This window comes from Bactrocera latifrons, unplaced genomic scaffold (assembly GCF_001853355.1).
Source record: "Bactrocera latifrons isolate USDA-ARS-PBARC rearing strain unplaced genomic scaffold, ASM185335v1 scaffold_193, whole genome shotgun sequence".
Lineage (NCBI taxonomy): Eukaryota > Metazoa > Arthropoda > Insecta > Diptera > Tephritidae > Bactrocera > Bactrocera latifrons.
Window position 1 is genome coordinate 481,350 of NW_017535441.1, and position 20,297 is coordinate 501,646.

The window sequence follows — 20,297 nt, forward strand, 5'->3', positions numbered from 1 at the left end:
TATATCGTGGATGGGGAGGCTTATGACTTATGTAAACGATTACAACGATTAATTGGTTAAGCTAATCATGCTATCACTGATGACGCATACGTGTTCTCAAAACTCTTAAGCATTTTGTTTTTAAATATGTACGTGTCGTACAATTAGGGCTTAAGATTGCAAAGGTCAGCAGATTTTCCTTGGAATTGCTTTTATGCAAATGAATTCAATGAAGAATATATTCTTTGATGGGAAAAGGGGTAGCCACGAGGCCACATGCCTCTCACGCATGTTACTCACACACACACATAGCTTCTCTAATATATTTCACACCTAAGTTAATTTAGTAGTTACGTCAAGTATTGTTTTCGATTTGTATCCATCTTGTCACTTATTAACTATATTTATATTTACATAAGGGTGAGCCAAAAACCAAACCTCGAATTCTTGAGTTAAAATGAACCTATGTATACATGGAAAAAAGCATCCCTGTTTTATTTTGAAAAGTGTCGGTGAGCATTCAAATCCGTAAACGTAGTTCTTTACCTTTTTTCAAATATACGGATTATTTAATTGAAAAAACTCCCTAAAGTAGATTTAGGAAATTTTATACACTTCGAGCATTCGCAAGTTGTGGTTTTTCTAGTGAAAACTGATTTTTGATGTGCTTTTTATGAGGGATATAGGTGCGTATAGCTTCATTTTAATCCACGAATCCGATAGCCTACTTTTTGGTTCACCCTAACATAGACATTTTTTAAGCATTTCTCAATCCTTGCCTTTCGCTGTCATTTGCATTTTTTACATTGTTGCCGTAATGTTTTTGTTATGATGGCGAGCTCTTGCTACTTACTGTCACTCTCACTGTCACAGTAGCCGCCAATGACTGTGTGAATGTGTGTGCTCAAATTTGTTATCAGCTTGTTTACCACGAATAGGAAATTTATCTGTGGGAAATAATTCTTATTCGAATCAACGTTGGTAAATTTGTTTATTCATTCAACAATCGCAATCAATGTTGCCAATAATCATATACTAATAATGACAGCAATGTGCCACAATCAACACGAAATTGATTGTAATTATAACGCGATTTACTAATCCAAAAATATACCTGTTGACTGCCTGCTGGTTACTCCTATTTTTATATACCGTTATGTGCTTATGATTGACGGTTATGGCGATTTTGGTGTTTATCGTTAGCGCAGATTTTATCGTGCGAGAACGTTTGAACGATCGACAGCTGCATTTCTTTTAATAACACACTTTACGTAATGGATTAGCGTAGATACAGTAGTGGTGAAAACTATTCAAACATTTTCGTATTTTAAAGAATTTTAATTGAAAGATACAGCTGGAGAAAACTGTTGTTGAGAAAGAGGCTTAATGAATTTAAAGTTAATATACAGTTTGGTTATGCTGAAAATGCAAGCATTTATAAACAGGAAAGTAGACTATGTCAAAGGCTTTCCCAGTTTTCTCCTCATAAATGGCATTCTGGGAGTCTGAAAATCGTAGTTCCAGACTTCGATTTGTCTGTCTTGTGGCAGGTAAAACTTCTACTTATTCGGGCTAGAACCTGGCATTTGAAAGCTTTACGCACACTATCCACCATGCAAGGGATTTGTGAATAAAATTATTATCTTCACGTGCCTCTTTAACCCCACTCAACTAACTCCATGGTGTGATCTTATCGAAGCAGTCCGTTTCTTTATCTATCCATTACTTGGTTCAACTGCATTCCTTATTACAAAAAATATAATTATTGCACACCAGATATAATAGGAAACTTTATTGAATAAATAAATATGTTGTAAATACGGTTCCTGAAACCATTTCGATCTTTGGAAACTTTTTCTTTCAAATATTTAGACTGCGATATTAGCACAACTTATATCGGTTGAAGTTTTGATGGATCTAACTACTCTCACTCTGGTAATTACAAATACCGCATTAATGGCACGATTATGCTAAAACAACTTTCCGTAAAATCGACCGGCCCAACGAGGTGTTCTCAGAATAACTCCATTGATTGATGTGAAGTGTGGGAAGTGTGTCTCATCAGAAACTTCAATTTCACACACCAAACCTTTTTTTTCTGGATGAAATGACAAGCTTGCTTGTTTACATACCAATTGAGTCCGAAATAGGTCTCTTCTCTGAACAAACTTTGGTTCGAAAACGTCGGATTTTCTTGGAACTTTTCAAGAGCTCGTAGAGCAAATCGATGTCGCTTGGGAAGATCGTGCGGCTTCAGTTCCTGTTCAAGCTGTATTTTGCACGTTTTCAATTTAAGATCTCGTCGTAAAATGTCCCAGGTCGTTCCCTACGTCAGTCCGAGTTGCTACCAACGGCGCCGAGTCGACTCCCCACGATCTTCGCGTACACTCTCAGATATGGCTGCTATATTTTCTTCACCGTGTGCTGGACGTGATCTATTCGGTCGAATTTTATCCAATAATGAATGCTGGATCTCAAGATGGGTGATGATGTTGCGAATAGTACGCACAGTAGGCCGATTATGCTGACCATGTGTTGAGTATCACGCGCGAAACACGTAATTTTCGTTAGAAAGTTTAACGTTTTGTAAACGTTGTGCAGTCGTAATAAGTCTTTCCATGATGAAATACCACACAATACCGGAAAGAATAAAATGACAGCTTGACATAACGTAGGGGGGATCTGTTCAAATTAGACTATTGAAAAAAGTGCCTCTACTTGGTTAACCCGTTATATGTCTCAGTAATAAATGCCTTTGACATTCGTACCTATCTAGTTTCGATAACTTTTAATTGAGAAACATACATAAATATTTAAGTATAGTTTCTTGGTAACCTGTCCAATACGTTTCAAACACACTGTATGTGCATCAAAACACTATACTCAATTGTGGCATAAACAACAGCAGTATTACCTCAGATAACTATTTCATTTGTCAGTCAAGCATTGAACCTTGAAAAACAAGCCACTTTAATGTTTTATAAATAATGGTTAACGATGAGTAAAATTATGCAAATATTTATGGAAAATACGCGAAACTCATATGCATATGTACATATTCTTATGTAGATATATACCCAGGGATGTTTCAGTCGATTTTTTATAGCTTCTTTTCATTCGAATTTTTCACTAGCAAAATCATTCTCCATATACAGAAAAAAGTAATGATAACTTGGTGCCTCGTCTATAAAGTGAATGATTGAGAACCTCCCAACGAGGCTCACGATGTTTCTGATGATTGATTATCGAGTTAATTTTCGTTTCAGAAATGGATGGATATTGTTGCCATTAAGCTGCTATTCGCAGATCGAGGTACGGTCGAATTCGACTCGTGACGCACGCATACAATGACCTTTTCATTGTGTCCAGCCTTATTTAACGATCTTTCGATCAAAGTTTAAATTCCGGTGAAAGTAAACAGTACTGGACTCGACGAATTGAATAGTTTTATGATATTTTTGAAAAATGGGCTTCCCGAGAGTGAGTTATCTTTGACATCAAAGTTACAGAAATTGAATCAACAAAATTCAAATTGGCTGATGTAGTATTAAAACGATCGTAGAAAATCGTAGAAAAACTGTAAGCTATGGCGTTCTTTCTATTTTCTGGTGTCTATCTTTGACGTAGAAGAATACTGAGTCAAGCAATTACAAAGATGTCTGAGAAGCTTTTTAAGACGAAATCTTATCTTTCTAAAGCCATTCAGCGTAATACGATTGCACTTACACAACGTGGGATACAGTTTACTAAAGTCATTGGAAAATATAATACATATATTTATACTAAAACTTATACTTCAATTCTAAAAGTCTCGAGTCTTGATGCCGGATCGACAATTCTTGGTCGGACACAATTAAATGTAAAATATAGGTGTCGACTCTCTAAGGACTACACACAACATTTGTTGACCCTTTAAAATTCATTGTAAAAATATATGTGTATGTTTTGTATATATGTATATGTATTTATTAATTAAATATTTTACAAATGTGGATACCTTTAATTAACAGTTAAAACTTGCTCTCTAAACACATTCTACTATAAAGATAAACACATATCTGTTATAAATATTAAACTCGTACGTACATATAAAATTTGAATATAAAAACGCTTCATTTGTAATATACATATGAATATATTATTTCGGAATATAAAAACTTGGAATCACAATACCTGGACGGATTGGTTTGCGTTAAATACAAATTAAAAAAAAAAAAAATTATTCACGAAAATTTTATTTCAACTAATTTTTTGTAATTGGAAGTTGAATGGAGGTATCCGCCTGTAGCAGCGGCTTTGCAAACTGAGCTTTCGTCGCTTAGATGAATCGCATCAGCAAATATGCCAATGCTGCTAACAGCGGTGTAACAGTGGTGGCGACGGCCGAGTTAAGTGCGGCACACACTTTCGGCTGTGGTTGAGGAATGTACTTGCAGACAACGTTCAGGAAGCTGGACATGGCTTGATCGTTTTCCTTGGCATCATATTGCTTAAAAATAAGAAAAAATTTAAAAGAAGTAATATTTCCAAAAATAATTTATATATTTTATGTGTATAGATAAATGAATATATATAAATTGAAAGAGCCGAAAATTGCGTTACACATCTTGTATTTTCAAATTGAGATCTATTTTGAATGAATGAATGAATATATTTGAATGAAGTATTATTTCGTTATACGATGGTACTTAAATTTTGCGTCAATTCTCAGGCAACTTTATAAGTTAGTTTCTTTTGCGGTTATATTTAATTACGCTCTGTGTTTAAGAATGTGGAAAAATACTTCCAGTGATGCCAACTTAAAAATATTGGCAAATTTGAACGAGTCTCACTAAAATAGTCATTGGCTAAATCTAACTGTCTTCTAAAATCACGGGTGATCCAAGTAGAGGTACTTTTTCCATAGCCTTTGTTTGACAGATCACGCGTGGGTCGTACCAAGCTGTCGTGTCATTTTTGTTCAGTACTGTTTGGTATTTCATCGTGGAAAAATTATTCCTGGTGGAAAGACTTACGCCTGAACAACGTTTATACAATTTTCAACTTTATTACGAAAATTCACGTTCTGTAAATATCGTGTTTCGCGCGCTTCACTCAACTTAAAATCAACATAACCGGACTACTAAGCATATTATTGGCAAGATCATCTTGAGACCCAGCATTAGTTATTGGATAGTGTTCGGCTGAATAGCCTCGACCTTCCCAAGCGATATCGCTTCGCTCTTTGAGCTCTTGAAAAGTTCCAAGCAGATCCGACGTTTTTGAGCCTAACCCATATCTTGCTTAATAGGTATGGAAACAAACAGAATGGATTTATTATGAGAACACTTCGGTGAGAAAAGCATCACGAGTGTCATTCGCCAGTTACCAGTCAAAAGCTCGAACGAGTCATTGAAAATTGGACTCAACGGATGGAACATCTTGATAATCTTCAAAAATTAATGATAAACAATGTTCTTTTAATTGATAATAAACATACCCTATTAATTTTTAAGTTTCTGTGTTTTTTCTTTAAACAAGTAGGGAACTTCGGAATGGATCACCCTTTCTAAGGAAGATATCTATATTTAGAAGATCTTTTTACTTACTTATCTTGAAGAGAGCAATTTTGACAGTAACTTTTATAAAATAGGGTAGGGTATAATTTATGCTTTGTTATGAAGAAAGGGGATTGAAATTAAGCATCTCAGGATACATTTTGGGTTTTGGTCAAACTTGACAAAATTATTATTTTAGTTCCTTTATCAGTCATTTCTCTAGTTTCCAATATGTACTATATCGTGTACATTTTAAGGTATCTCTCCATAAAAAAGCTCTAAGCGCTTCATGTTGTAATACAATAGCCTTTGAGAAACACTTCACAATAATTATTGACACATGTCAAAATTTTCCGAAATTAAATGAAATTCAACTATTCTATAGTTAATACTTTTCATCCCAAAACTCACCTGCTTGAAGACAACAGTTGGTACGCTTGTCAATGGATTTTGGAATTGCATGGTGGCTTCGCCTTGTTTTTTGAGTAAAATACTGCCTTCAGTTGTGTTGGCGCATTGCTGGATATTTTCCCAGGCGCTAATATGATTTTCACGTGCGCTTAAATATACAACAATAACAGCAAAATTTAAAGCAAACTGTTAATGAATGTTACGATAACAAAGTCACGCCAACACATGACACTTGCAAGCGTGTAAACTGATTTACATAACAGTCAGTCGTCACTTACCAACGTGCACCCGGATATACGTTGTCATCGAAGTTCTTGCCCGCCTTCATCATGCAGTTGATGAAGTCCAAAGTTAGTGATTCTCTGGTGAATTCGATTTGGTAGGAGTTGGCCTGAATATGTTCGATGGCACAGGCATGCACTTTATTGCCGTAGCACTCGTTTGGACCGTGATGACAATCGAAAATCACTTCGGCACCTTGTGTTGTGAACTGCGTAAACAGGTGAACAAACAGAAAACAAAACCGATATGCGTTAGTGTCGTACTACTTGTATATACCATAAATCATTCATGTGATATAATTACGGGCACCTCACAATCAAAAAGTCACAACAAAGAAACGCTAGTTAAGCAAAAGTATGCTTCTTGTCTTTCATTTATTTGTGAGAGCAGAAGTGCGAGTACATATGTATGTATACTTAGCGGTACTTACATGCGACTTGCCAAAAGGCACCCAGTTGATATCCACGTAGTCGCGCAGTTCGCCCTTCACAGCTGGAAAGACCTGCTCGGTAATGAACTTTGCGCTGTCTGGGCAGAGCGATTCATAGTAGATGGTTACCGGCACCTGAATGAAGCAAAATTATAACGCAATTAGTTAAAACTGTATTTTTTCTTAATTTAGATATTTTAGACAAAATTAACAATGCGTATATTCTCACGCTATGTAATATCGTATAAGTTAATTGCGGTCTAAGGTTCCATGTTGTGATTTACGAGGACGATGCAATGAGTACTCAATTTACAACAAGAAAAAACGTTAGCTGCCTACGAAAGGAGTCATATAAGAAGCATACCTTAATAATATCGATTTGTGCTTCGCGAAACCGGAAGCGCTAATGGCTGAAAGTTGCAAGGCAAAACAAATAGGCACTTTAATAATGTTTTCCAATTTTATAGAGAGACAGAGTAGTAATTGCATAGAAAAATTTTACATAATCAAACTATATATAATATAAGTATATTGAATACTTTAAAAACATTTTATAGCAACAACGGCATTTTAAATTTCATTTGAGAGATTTCTAAATAGGTTGAAGAAATTGTACTATTATATTGACGTGTTTATCAGTATCTTTGTTGTTGTTATAGCGGCAGAATCATGCCGTGTTAATAGTTCTTCACTAGATAAAAAATCCGTGTCCATTCCAATTACGTAGACCGCGCTGTCGTGGGAGCGTTCGAAAAGAGGAGACTTGGCTGATAATCTACCGATATCCATCTTCAAAAAAAAGGGGCTTTTTGCCGTCGATCGGTCAATGCTCTAAAGTCTATGCGGACAATCCGCTCCGATTCAAGCCTTGCAGCAAAACATCACCCTTCCAATTCACCAGTCACCAGTCGAAATGCCCGAACGAGTCATCGAAAATTGGACTCTTGAATTGGATGGATTATCTGACACGTAGCCGCGGGCAACATTTGAAAGAGATAATCTTCAAAAAATAAATGCTAAAAAATGTTCTTTCGAATGATAATAAGCATTACACATTAAATTTTAAGTTTCTGTGTTTTCTCCTTAAAGAACTGTAGGGAACCTCGAAATAAATCACCCTTCATAAATGGACAGAGTGACGAGTTGGGTCGATTTAGCCATGTCTATCTGTCTGAATTAGATTGTGCAAACTACTCTGTATTCGACTTCATTAAACAAAGCAATAATGCAAGAGAACTTTAATTCCTTTACACTTCGGTATTATTAGTTTATGCTTCATTTCTCTGAATTCGCTAAATATGGAAATGATGTCAGTTATTTTGCTAAAAATTACGTTCAATTTAGTTAATTGATATGCAAATAGCAGCAAAGCAAATTATAAAAATATTCTAAAAAAAAATAAATACATAAATCGAAATTGTCGAATTTCAAAAAAAAAAAAAAAAAATAAAAAAAACTGGTTAATGGTAAAACGTAGTAAACAATAATACTCGTATGTGAGAAAATAATTCCTGTACACACAAAATATGTATCTACACAAATGTAGTACACATGGGATTATATTATATTCATATTTCAATCACGAATCAGACCGTCTTTTATTCAAATTCTAATATTTTTTCAACCGGCTGCGACCACACTGAAATTCGTCTGCTCAATTGCTTACAATGAAATAAAATACTTTCCGAAAACCAACGTTTTAAAGTGAGCTAATGTTTTTGTTGTATAGCGTTCTACCTCATTTATGTTTATGTTTACTACCAACTTGCATGTAGAACTCGTTTGTAAAGCATAAGTGAAAAGTTAAAAAACATTACAAATGCAACAAAAAACATATGCGCTGTAAAGTTATAAAGTAGTGTTAGTAAGAGGTGTAGACACAAGCCCCTGCAGCTAAGCTTGACTTCACAGCATTGTCGCCAGAACCGGTTTGCTCACAAACATAGAATAACTTATTGCACAGAGTGGTGGAGTCAAGCTAATTGCTCATAAAATTTAATTTATTTTAAACTTTTTTCTCTCTCCGAAAATTGTGAGTTTAAGTGTTTCATTTTTACATATTTGAAATTGTATGAATATATGAAAAATATGGAAGTTGAATAGTTAAGTAAATCAAAGAAAATCTTTTTATACAGATAATTAATTGCCTCATAATTACAATCTCCCTTCAACGATGACAGTTTGGTTTTAAATATATTAGAAAGTAAATTTTGAAAGATAGTTAGTGATTTAAGTTTTGAATTATTTAAAAAAGGTAAGATCATTAATCAAAAAAAGCATAATTTGTGATTTTTAACTTATTAATCACTAAAGAAGCACATCTGGTATGAAATTAAAGAAGGGATAAATTTTTTCACATTTATATACTTTAAAATAACATACTAAAATTTTAAATCGATATTTCAAATAGTTTTTGAGTTAGATCTTCTATAGTGCAATCACTCAGTTCAATTAGCTCCACCAGTTTATTTTTAACCGCGTACTTCTCGCAAGTTGTTAGTTTATTAGAATTGATTAAATTAAGAGCCTGCGTAATTAAAAATATTTGAAGTTGAGAAGGCTTGCTAGGTAATTTATTTTCATTAGTCCATCATTTATTATATTTTTCATCACATCAGACCACTGTGCCTCAATTCAAGTCATGATAAAAGCGAAAACGTTTACCAAAACGCATGTTGGTTGCTAAACATAGCGACCGAAGCAGAAAAGTTAACATAAGTATTACGACAAAACAAAAGACTCGAATTTTAATGACTGTCTCATTCAACATTTTTTCAGTGTTACGGTGTGCAATAACCAACGAAATAAAAATATACAAAACTAATGATTAAAAAAATGCATAGCTATGTAAAATACATAAATACAGTAGACCCCCTTTAATGGAAACTAATGAATTTAGTTGAGAACTTCAGCCAGCCACTGAGTTAAAGGTATTTCTGTATGAATGCAATTAAAAGTAATTTTCCAAGTTTCTCGGCTAATTGCTTCATATTACAAAGTGAAATTTTATCATATTTATAAATTATTTATTTATAAAGAACGGTATTGAGTCTGCCAAAGGCATTGTATTTTAAAGGTGTTTTATATAACCCTTTTATTTAGTCGATTAGCAGTTAGCCACTGAGAATTAAAATATTGACTAAATCAAGACTAATTCACTGAAATAATATTAAATGACAAAATTATAATTTAATTAAGGCTAATTGACTCAATTTAAATTAATTGAAAATTAGAATACTGACTAAATAAAAGCTAATTGACTATATTATTTTTAATTGACCAAATTAGGATTTAATTAAGGCTCTTTGACTCAATTAAATTTAATTGAAAATTAAAATACTGATTAAATAGAAGCTAATTGACTATATTATTTTCAATTGACCAAATTAGGATTTAATTAAGGCTAATTGACTCAATTAAGATTAATTGACCAAATGAAGGTTAATTGGTTATATTTAATACGATTAATCGACTAAATTAAGACTAATTTACCAAATTAAGTTCAATTATTAAATTAGCCTTCTGCTGAAAAATCAGATTTTTAGACAATTTACTAATTTACTAAAGTAAGACGCACCTCTGGTTAAATAGGAGAGGCCGCAATCAAACAAGCTGCTCAGTTAAAAAGTAAGCTACAGATATTTACAATTTTCCAGTTCAATTAACCGTACACAACTGTATATAAGTACAGTTACGCTTTTCTGTGAAATCAAATTCAGATAAATATCTCGCTGAGCACATTGTAACTTTTTAGAAAATTTAAATAATTGTACTACATGATTAGTTAGAAAAAATGGGTCTTTATTAGGCAGGTGTTGGCGTGCAATCGTCACAGAATTTAGTGTTTATTAACCAATTTGTTTTATGTATAACTGTTTATTCGCAGAACGAATTATATTCTAATTTTCCTGTAGAATATTGTGGAGGTATATCTGAAATTATGTATGAACATACATTTTTTATTTTTTTACATATTTACGTATGTGTATACATATGTATACGTGGACCTATTTTTATTTGATTAAACAAATACAGCAACAATTTTCATGAAATTTGTGTGAATATAAATTGGTTAAAAAAATACCTCTATGTACACACGCACATATGTATGTATATATGTATGTATGAACAGTAGTTTTTATCACGATCGGTGTTAATGAACTGTTATTTTGTACACGAAGTCAATAATTGACAATATTTCCTTCGTTTTGTAATAGAATAAATGACCTGATTAAGTGATTAGTTTAATTATACCGCCATTATATTAGCTTCACACTTTAATACAAAATATAAATTGTAAACCTACATATACATATGTTATCATATAACACTATATTGCACAAATATACAAAAAATTAGCATACACATGCTATATTTACATTATTTTCTTAACTAATTCACAAAATTTCATTCAAAAAAGTAAATTTTACAACAAATATATGTACCTACAAGTAAATATATATGCAGGTGCATACATGTAAATATGTATATATAATATACATATATGTACATGCAAACATACATTATCTTAGAATCTGCAAATGACATGCCAATTTATTATTACCTTCACCGCATTCGCAACTGCGATCAACACCAAGAACACACCAACAACGTTCTGACTCATGACAATTTTTGGTTTTTTTTTATATTAAACAACTTTCTGCTGATATGTGAAACTTTGTTTTCCAACGAACGTCACACAAAGATAGCTTGCAGATGCACTGCCGTATAACCGAAAAAAGACAATAACAACAATTCAAACTACACCGGGGTCAACTGAATAAATAGCGACAAAGAAAATAAACACTTTTAAGATGCTCAGCAGGCTGGTACGAATCGGACAACGCCTAAAATTCAACTGCCAACACTTGCTCTGAGTCGCATTCGGCTAGTCTCAGCTAGGGCTCGAACTGTAGCTTTTTGTTTGACTGGTACACCGCCAACCGGTGCTTTGTCTTGGCTTGTCGGTGGATAGACTTGACTCGGTTGGTTGGTTTGGTGGTCGGCTCCCAGTCGCGGCTACGTTTGACTCATTAATTAGTTATGGTACCTATGCACGAAGGCGCTTTGAAATTTGTTTCGATGGCGAGTTGTGAGAGTGTATGATGTGTGTGTGTGTGTGTGTGTGTGTGCGTATGTATGTATGTGAATTGAAAGTAGTTTGAGCTGATCGCTTACTTAATTTCATACGCGCTGTGGGAGAGTTCAGGTGGCAAATGTTGCATTTTATTGATCTTCCGACACTGCATGCTTATAGACTTACGCATGTATGTATGTACATATATGTTATAAAGTTAGTTTATATACTCCTTACATATGCTTATAGCATCGAGGTTGTAAAGTAAGCGCTTTTGCGTACTGGAATTGTAGCTTTTTCAAAAGCAGAACTAATTTTTATGAGTGGCAGACAGATCGACAAAACGTTTTAATTTTTGTTTTATGGCATACATATTTTTAGTGAGTCTTAATTAAAGCTTTAGTAATTTGTTAAGTATATTCCGTTATATTTATAATTTTGAAACGGCCGTTCATTTTTCTACTTGAGGTTAAAGGTTTAATGAAGCTGGCTGAACTGAGGCTTAATTTTTTTATTTTCATTTTTTTTTGTTTTTAATTCAATGCCTAATATATTTCAAGAGCTTTTTGCTCACGTCGATTTGAGCAAAATTACAGAGTTTAGAGCATTTGTATAACTGTTTTATGAACGTTCAACAACAAATTTTTTTTTATTTTCAAACTTTTGAAGCTTTGTTTAAAATCACCTTTTCAAAGTCTAAACCCAGCATTCAGTATTGAATAATATTCGACCGAATAGACCGCGTCCAGCTCGCCTGAATTTGAAGCTCGTGATCTTGGTGACATTTGGTTTCAAAAAGACGGTGCCACTTCCCACACATCGCATCAATCCCCCACAAGATTTGTAGGACATATTCATTTTTCATGATTCGAGCCAAATGCAAAATATTTTTAAGCAGACTAATGTTCATACATGCATAGACAAATAGGTAAGCAAAAAATTATATTGTACATATGTACTTCCACCTTTTATTTAGCGGGTGTGATATGCAGTAAGCGGATAAACTTTCCGTTCACAAACTATACTATTGATTCTATAATATATAACTATTGTAATATATACTTAGTTAAAACTGAGAGGAAATTAAAATTATTCGTTGCAGTCACGCAAACGGTTTTTCTGTCTACGTTTTAATTTATCGGCACTTGCTGATTGTGGGGAGAACAAAAATATAATACAAAGTAGTAAAATTTTATTTTATTATTAAAAAGTATAATATGTAGTGCGTTCACAGCGAGTACACGGTAAATAAGCAGCCTAAAATATTGAAGATTCTAAAATATAAATTAAATAAAGAAATATACATTTTTATAATTTTTTTTCAAACCGTCAAGAATATGATTTTTGCAATCAAGGATTACAAAACAAACAAACAAAGTTAGAATATTAATTAAACCCCACGACAGTCTCGTCTACGTAACGGGAATGGATCCACATTCTTTGTCCGGTCAAGGACTGCCTACTCGGTAGAATTAAGCTGCTACAACAACAACARCAACCTTACTATACTTTTCATTTAAATAAATACTTTCCTATAACTATTGCCATTTCAAAAATCGGAATATTTTTTGGCTTCCCTTGCATTTGCGGTTAACAGTGAAACATTTGTAAGTAAGTAAATTTGGTAGTGTGTTGGAAATCAGAACCAACTTAGAATCAGAATACCAAGGTTGAGGAGTACGTAATTGTTGTTAGAATATTGTTGTTTGCGTAAGAAGTACGTTATTTTAGTAGCTAATTCGCACGCGATGTCCTTACAAAGTTGTTGTTCTTCCTCCTATAATTTTGAGAAATGTTTTCGAGTGTATGGTCCTTGACTTTTTTCTGGTTACGTTGACCGTAATATTTTATATTGCTTGGTGGTTGCATTTGTTACCTACATACATGAAAATTCATATTCTACATACATATGTACTTCATTGAATGGCATTTAGCAAAGAGAAAAATAAAAATAAAACTTGCATTAAAATCCTCGAAGTCACATTTGTATTGCTGATACATTAACATAAGAGTCTCCGACTTTTCCTTTTGGGTGTTACAAACTTTAAAATAACCAGTCACTTGTATAAAATCATACAAGCAAATCAAATAGAAAATAATAATAATGCTTTACTATGTTTTTATCCCTAATGTATTTATGATTGCAGGGTGGCTACAGAAATATTTCTATTGTTCAAATAAAGTTATCGTGTATTTAGAAGAGCTTAGGAGAATGACTATATATTGATATTTATTTTACGTGATATATATTGCGAAATTGTTCATTTAGAAAATAAAACCTTTCGTTTAATGAATGCACATAGCCCCTTAATGATTGCAGAAACAGATGGCATTATTAAAATAAAATTTTATTATACTTAAACGAAGTCAATAAAGCATTTACTGCGTTCAGCATTTATTTAATAGAAATAGAAAATCTTTGCAAGTATAGTAACATAACAGATGTAACTAAGCTTACATGTCAGCTTACAGTAACTTTTTAAACAACTTGTCAGACAAGTTTAAAATTAATTAGTGTCTTCAGATGCTACTAGCTTATGCAGAAAGTAACCTTGCTTTCACTATAAGTCATTGCATTTATTAATATTTAATTATACCGTGTATTCATCTATACTTAATACTTAGTTGAAGGAAAGTTTAACAGCCTATTAACATTACTTAATCGCGAAATATAAAACCTTTCTCTTTTAAATCTTTACGTGCGAGCGCAATCTGTTCTTGCAGTTCCTTGGCTGCCAGTGGGCAATCATTAAATGTAAACGTGCGGTAGAGTACCACAGATGCCGAATAAGCCTGTGAAAATAAATTAATTTTATAAGGAATTGAATAGATTTGAGCTTCTGCTTTAGAATGTTTACTGACTCACCCCAAACAACACCAGCAATACAAGTGGCAAAAGCTGAATTTCCAATTCCCATTTGGTAAGCACAGGTGCGCGCAGTATGCCGGTCACTATGGCCAAATAAGGTATCGCAAAGAGTCCAATATATAAAAGCCAACGTTGTAAATTCGTCATAACCATTGTTTGCCGGTAATTTTTATCAATTGCTGGAATGTTAAAATTGAATATGTGTAAATAATAAACACTTGCGTGGCTCTTGACATTAACAAACAGCTGTTTTCTGGCCGTCGTTGTATTTCTAGATGAACGGCTTAAGCACAGAGTCTATTGTGAATATCGGAGGTTGTCACGTTAGATGGCGCCAGTAAGTGTATGTTTTAAGAGTATTTCAAAAAGTAAGTTATTGTATAAAATTCTAAAATATCAATTTATATAATTAGGTTTAAAAATTAAATTAAATTTCATTGGAAAATATAGACAATATAACAAAAATTAAATAAAAAATAATTTTGCTGGCGTTAGGAGCTCGGGAAGAGGAAGTTGTAGATATTTTCATTACATAAAAATTTGCTATATTACATTTTTCTATAGGAATCGTTGTTTTGCTGGAAAGGGAGAAATTTTTAACCTTTAAAAAAAATTAACTACGCCTACTCGTCCTCTTCCCCACCTCAGGTCGTCCGAATATATGTTGCCATTAGTTATACCCCTTCATCGTATATGATAAAAAATTACTATTAAATTATATAATCAGCTAATTATTTCGAAGTTAAGTGTTTATTTATTATTTTAATGATCTTTATAATAATTTATGGTATTTTGTAAATGATTTATTACTACAGAGCAGGGTTCATTTTCCAACAAATTTTTGACGCGACAGCCGATGATTTGGAATTTTATATCATCTGTTTGCACATTACCACCAACAAATAGCTAAAACGTTTAATTTTATAATAAACTATTTAACATTTGGTATTTTCATATAAAAATTGCTTACTTCTGGATTACTGCTCAAGGCCCAAAGTTCATCTTCATCGAGATTATTGCGGTTCACTTTGAGGCCTGTGACAAATCGCAGTCTATCCGGATTATAAGCGACAACCTGCAATTTGAAAACAAATAAATATATATTGTTTTAAATTTTGATAAGTCTTGTATGATAAAAAATAACGGTATATGTTCCACAATTTTGATACAACACCTTTCTTCTTCTTCGGGATACTTCTAAATATAGTTTTTTATTGTTTATTGGGGGCGTGTCTTTCCGTTAATTTGTCAACTTTTCTCTCAATTACCTTCAAATGATCCGAATCGTAATCGCTATTTTCCTTCCAGGCTATTAAGGCGCTTGAGCTTATCAAACTGCAATATAAATTACCCTCACTGTCCATAGCTTCCGATTCACACTGTATGCCGCGGCTGCCAACGATTCTAAATTCTTTCAGCACTTCATTTTGTGTTTCCGTATTCTTAAGTTGTGTCCACAGTGACGCATTATTGACCACAACTAACGGTACACTTACTTCTAGAAAGCTATTGAGTGCGTGGAAATATAAGCGGCGCTCAGCTGGAAAAAAAAATATAATAATAATAATAATAATTTAAAAATCTTCACTTAATGAAATCGAGTTCTAAAATTTATCTCAAGTGAAAAGTTATATTAAGGGAATAAAGCTTTAGAAAACTTTGTAAGGTTCTGTCTATATACAACAATAGAAGTTTTATAAAATTTCCAAAAAAAAAAAAAAAAATCACATTACACTTTCGGTACTTATTGGCTTTCAGCTTAATTAACTATTAATTTTCATAAGTATTTTACCGTTTTCACCGCCTTCCCTGTCATGCTGTCTTGGACTTATGCTGACTGTAAAAATGCCGCTGCTGCCTGTTTTATCCTGTGTCAATTGCTGATCTGGTTGCATGTGTGCATTTTGTATGCGCCAAGATTGACCTCGACGCATATCGTAAACAATCAGACCATAACCCCATGGATCCGCTATATAGACCGTAGCAGTACTACACTCCGCCTTTGGCACCGATTCATCTATGTCCACAGCGAGTGCAGTGAAAATGGACACACCCGGTGTATATTGCGATGCCGGTATAACATAACGGTGTATCAGCTGATCGGTGACCAAATCGAAAGCGAGTATTTGAGGCGCGCAATACTGTATACCGTTAATTTGGCCCAAGTCAACTACCCACAAACGCCAACAGTCGTCAATCTAACGAAGTGATGCGCAGAGTGCAAGAAAGAGAACGAAATTATATTCAAGATATGGTTGGTTGTTTGCGGAATCGTGTTATAATCACTCACAAAAGTGCGTATGGCCGAAGTTATTGAGCTGCAATTTTGACCAAAGCTGGAGTGCCAATCATAACTGGGATACGGTACCAGAAGTGGATTAAGCAATGTCGCGTTATCACTATCAGCGACTACAGCTAGGGAGTAAAGAACGCCGTGGCTCAAACGAGGTATGGTTAGGAAGGTCCGATGGTAACCGTCATCTGTGCAGAAAGAAAGAGTGTGAGGGTGAGAAAGTGCAGAAGCTCATAGTTAATATATAAGTCCAAGTAATTCTAATACCTTCTTGTGCAATGAAGTACAATAATAAACAAACACTTACCGCCGTACTCCACATCCACATCGACCGGCAGTAATTTATCCTGCGCGTAACGGTTTGCATCCACCGTCAGTGGTTGTCGATAGCCTTCGGGCACACCCAATTTCAATTCGCTCCATTTATGCAGCGTAACGAACTCCTTTCTACGCAGCAACGGCTCAACATCACTTTCTGGTACATCGCCACTGACCAAATGCAGCAGCAGTTGCATAAAGCAGCAACATAACAACAACATATTACAAATCAAAGTTTAAGTTCACACAATTCCAAAACGTTTTTCAAACACAAAAATCCCAATAATAATCGAAATATTACAGTTAAGTTAATAGTTTAGCTGAGTTCTTAAGCGGGTGACGTCTGCCTCGACGCGTTACTAAAGTCTGACTGATCGAGCGCCCTGGAAGACTGCGGGCATAATGCAGCATCCTCTTCAAATGCTGCTTTCTACGTGTAGTGAAAATATGCGTACGTTTGTACGTAAGTCTGCACATACATACAGATGTCTGCCGGGTTTTTGTAGGCGCTAACCAAGTCTAATTAGCCAACGGCATTCTTGAATGCGCCCAAACGTCAAAGTAAACTATCCACTACACGTCGAGGCAACATAAAGAACTAAATCACTTTATTCTGCAGACAAGACAACAACACCGGCAACACTTATTGATATTTGTTATTGTTCGCTACACCGACGACTGTGCGGCATATACGACTGCGGTCGTGTTCTAAAGACGTTCAGTAATAATAGAAATAGCGTTTGTGACATTTGCGTTCTGTTGCTTTTTTGACGAGCGTTTGACAGTTTGAATGCTGATTTATCTTCCCATGGAAGGATAGAAAATTTTAAAGCTCGTTTCGTTTATGACGTAGTAGTAATCTTCTCTCAATAATTCTTAATAGAGTTGTAAGTTGGTTGAGCGAAATAAATTTTTTTCGGTAAAACGGTTTGGAATATCAATGAAATTCTCTATTTCTGTGAAAGTACATTCGAAGACATCATGTATGGAACTCGATTTCTTTTGCATGACCTCAGGCCACAGGCATACTTGCAGAAGTCCATACACTGAACTCAACTTTCGACTATTTCTAAGCAAAAATCGGCCGATACTTTTGCAATTTCACGTTCGATATTCATGCGAAGTTCGTCAATCGTTGCTGGCTTGTACGCATAGACCATAGACTTGACGTAGCCCCATAGAAAAGAGTCTAACGGCGTCAAATTGCAAGACCGATGCAGCCAATAGACTGGGCTGTGTCGTGAGATAACACGTTCACCAAACTTGGTGTTCAATAAATCGATTGTGACATTCGCTGTGTGGCTTGTGGCGCTGTCCTGTTAGAGCCACATATTGTCCAAGTCCATATCATTTAATTCGGACCAAAAATATTCGGTTTTCATTGAGTGGTAGCGATTCCCATTCCCCGTCGATCCATAAATCGCATCAAACCGTAATTTCTTCGTAATGCAATTTGCCTCAATGACGTCACAGAGATGCCCAACGTTTGAGAACGATGTGTGAGAGACTGATTTGGGTCTTACTCAATTGCTGCGCCAGGCGGAGCAACATTCTCGACACTAAGGGACTTCTTTGTCTATGGTACCGGAAAATTTTGTACGGTGCCACTAGATGCTCAACTGTTGGTCTGAAAGGACGATTATGACGATCTTAAACTGGACGACTCCGAATTTCGAAAGTAAATTTTAATAACTTCATTGTTGGATCGTATATATTTCTATTGCAAATATTCTAATGCAAAAGTTTACATTATTAGGGTTTCAGACGAGCAGAAAAAATGTAGTTTTTGAAATAACCTCAAAATATTGCTAGAAAAGATTAACCCAAAAATTATAATTTCATATACTTTTACCATAATAATATCTAACTGATTTGTGGGAAGATAAATCAGCATAGAAGACACGCGTTCTATATGAAGTAATTGTAAATTAAACGGCATTAAAATCAGTGAATATCAGGGGTCTGTTTCGAATGTCATCCCTATTTTGCCGCTTCAGATCACTTTCTCAGACTTCTCGAACAGGGCGCAACACGGTTTTTGCGAATAAAATTCGAAGTAGGTTTATTTAAGCTAATAAGAAACGATTCCAAATGCCAATCACATTAAAGTAAGTCAAAATATAATTAACGTTCAAGTGGTGCATTTAATCGCCAATTAAAAATACTCAAAATTTTTTTACAATGTTCCAAAAGTAGGGCACAAATCGTTCGTCTTTAACCGCATACAACTTTGAGTTATGTTTCTATACAATTTATTTACAGTTTTTTGCTGTTTTTACTGGTAATCGACATCAATGCCAACACATCCTGTCACACACGCATACATAACCATATATATTTGTGTGTTTGTATAGATGTATGCTTGAATGAGTATTTGGTCAGACGGTTTTCTTAGGCCAAATACTTTTGACTTGATTTGCCGCGCCAGACGATTGTTTGCACGCGTGAGTGAGTGAGCGCTTGACTGTTTAACTGCCAGGCCGCAAAGAACAAACGACCAACTTGGCCATAAAGCCTTAACAGGTACACAAATAACAGTGCAACGGCAGCGACCACAGCCAAGACTGCAAATGCACATGTGTGTGCATGTGTGTGTAAGTCAGTCAAATCAGAGTGTCCCATATGGGAAGACTGAGCCAGTGGCTGGCTAACACTGCAGCTTCCACCGTACTTTGTAATAGTTTTCCAATAGTGATTTACTTTAGAGTAGATGCTTCTACACACGAGTATATTGTGTGTATATAACCTAAAGGGTTTTTTGTTACCTGGAAAAACAAACCGAAAGTGTAAATAATAAACAATAACAACGGAACAAATAACTCACAAGACAATTCATTCAACAATACGCTACAACACATTCAACAATGTTTGTGTTTATATGAATGATGAGTTAGCTGCACTTGGCTCTATGGTTGACCCCACGGCTGAGGGCAGCGCTGTGACATTGAGGTGTTAAAGAGCTCTTCTATACATGCAGCGCTATAGCCCAGCATTAAATGTTACGACTTTATGTCGATTTTGATTATAGTGTACATAAGTATAATGAAATCATAATAGCTCATTTACCGAAATCACATCAGCTGACAAAGCATCGTGTCGAC

The 20,297-nt window shown here is 34.5% G+C and overlaps 3 protein-coding genes across 3 annotated transcripts; all 3 read right to left on the minus strand.

Annotated features, from left to right (window-relative positions):
• Positions 1-4,082: 4,082 nt before the first annotated feature.
• LOC108967629 (GILT-like protein C02D5.2) lies at positions 4,083-11,516 on the minus strand. The gene is made up of 5 exons (XM_018931179.1): positions 11,204-11,516; positions 6,640-6,774; positions 6,206-6,417; positions 5,928-6,075; positions 4,083-4,468 (listed from the first exon to the last, which is right to left on the minus strand). Exons 1-5 carry the CDS (start codon positions 11,261-11,263, stop codon positions 4,298-4,300), a joined length of 726 nt encoding a protein of 241 aa, XP_018786724.1. The 5' UTR covers positions 11,264-11,516; the 3' UTR covers positions 4,083-4,297.
• Positions 11,517-14,048: 2,532 nt separating this feature from the next.
• LOC108967639 (dolichol-phosphate mannosyltransferase subunit 3) lies at positions 14,049-14,835 on the minus strand. The gene is made up of 2 exons (XM_018931192.1): positions 14,583-14,835; positions 14,049-14,509 (listed from the first exon to the last, which is right to left on the minus strand). The coding sequence occupies exons 1-2, from the start codon at positions 14,736-14,738 to the stop codon at positions 14,375-14,377; spliced, it is 291 nt and encodes a 96-aa protein (XP_018786737.1). The 5' UTR covers positions 14,739-14,835; the 3' UTR covers positions 14,049-14,374.
• Positions 14,836-15,345: 510 nt separating this feature from the next.
• Positions 15,346-17,773, minus strand: LOC108967638 (protein yellow). Its single transcript, XM_018931191.1, has 6 exons — positions 17,186-17,773; positions 16,876-17,066; positions 16,378-16,783; positions 15,854-16,125; positions 15,556-15,660; positions 15,346-15,491 (listed from the first exon to the last, which is right to left on the minus strand). Exons 1-6 carry the CDS (start codon positions 17,415-17,417, stop codon positions 15,348-15,350), a joined length of 1,350 nt encoding a protein of 449 aa, XP_018786736.1. The 5' UTR covers positions 17,418-17,773; the 3' UTR covers positions 15,346-15,347.
• Between the last annotated feature and the right edge of the window lie 2,524 nt (positions 17,774-20,297).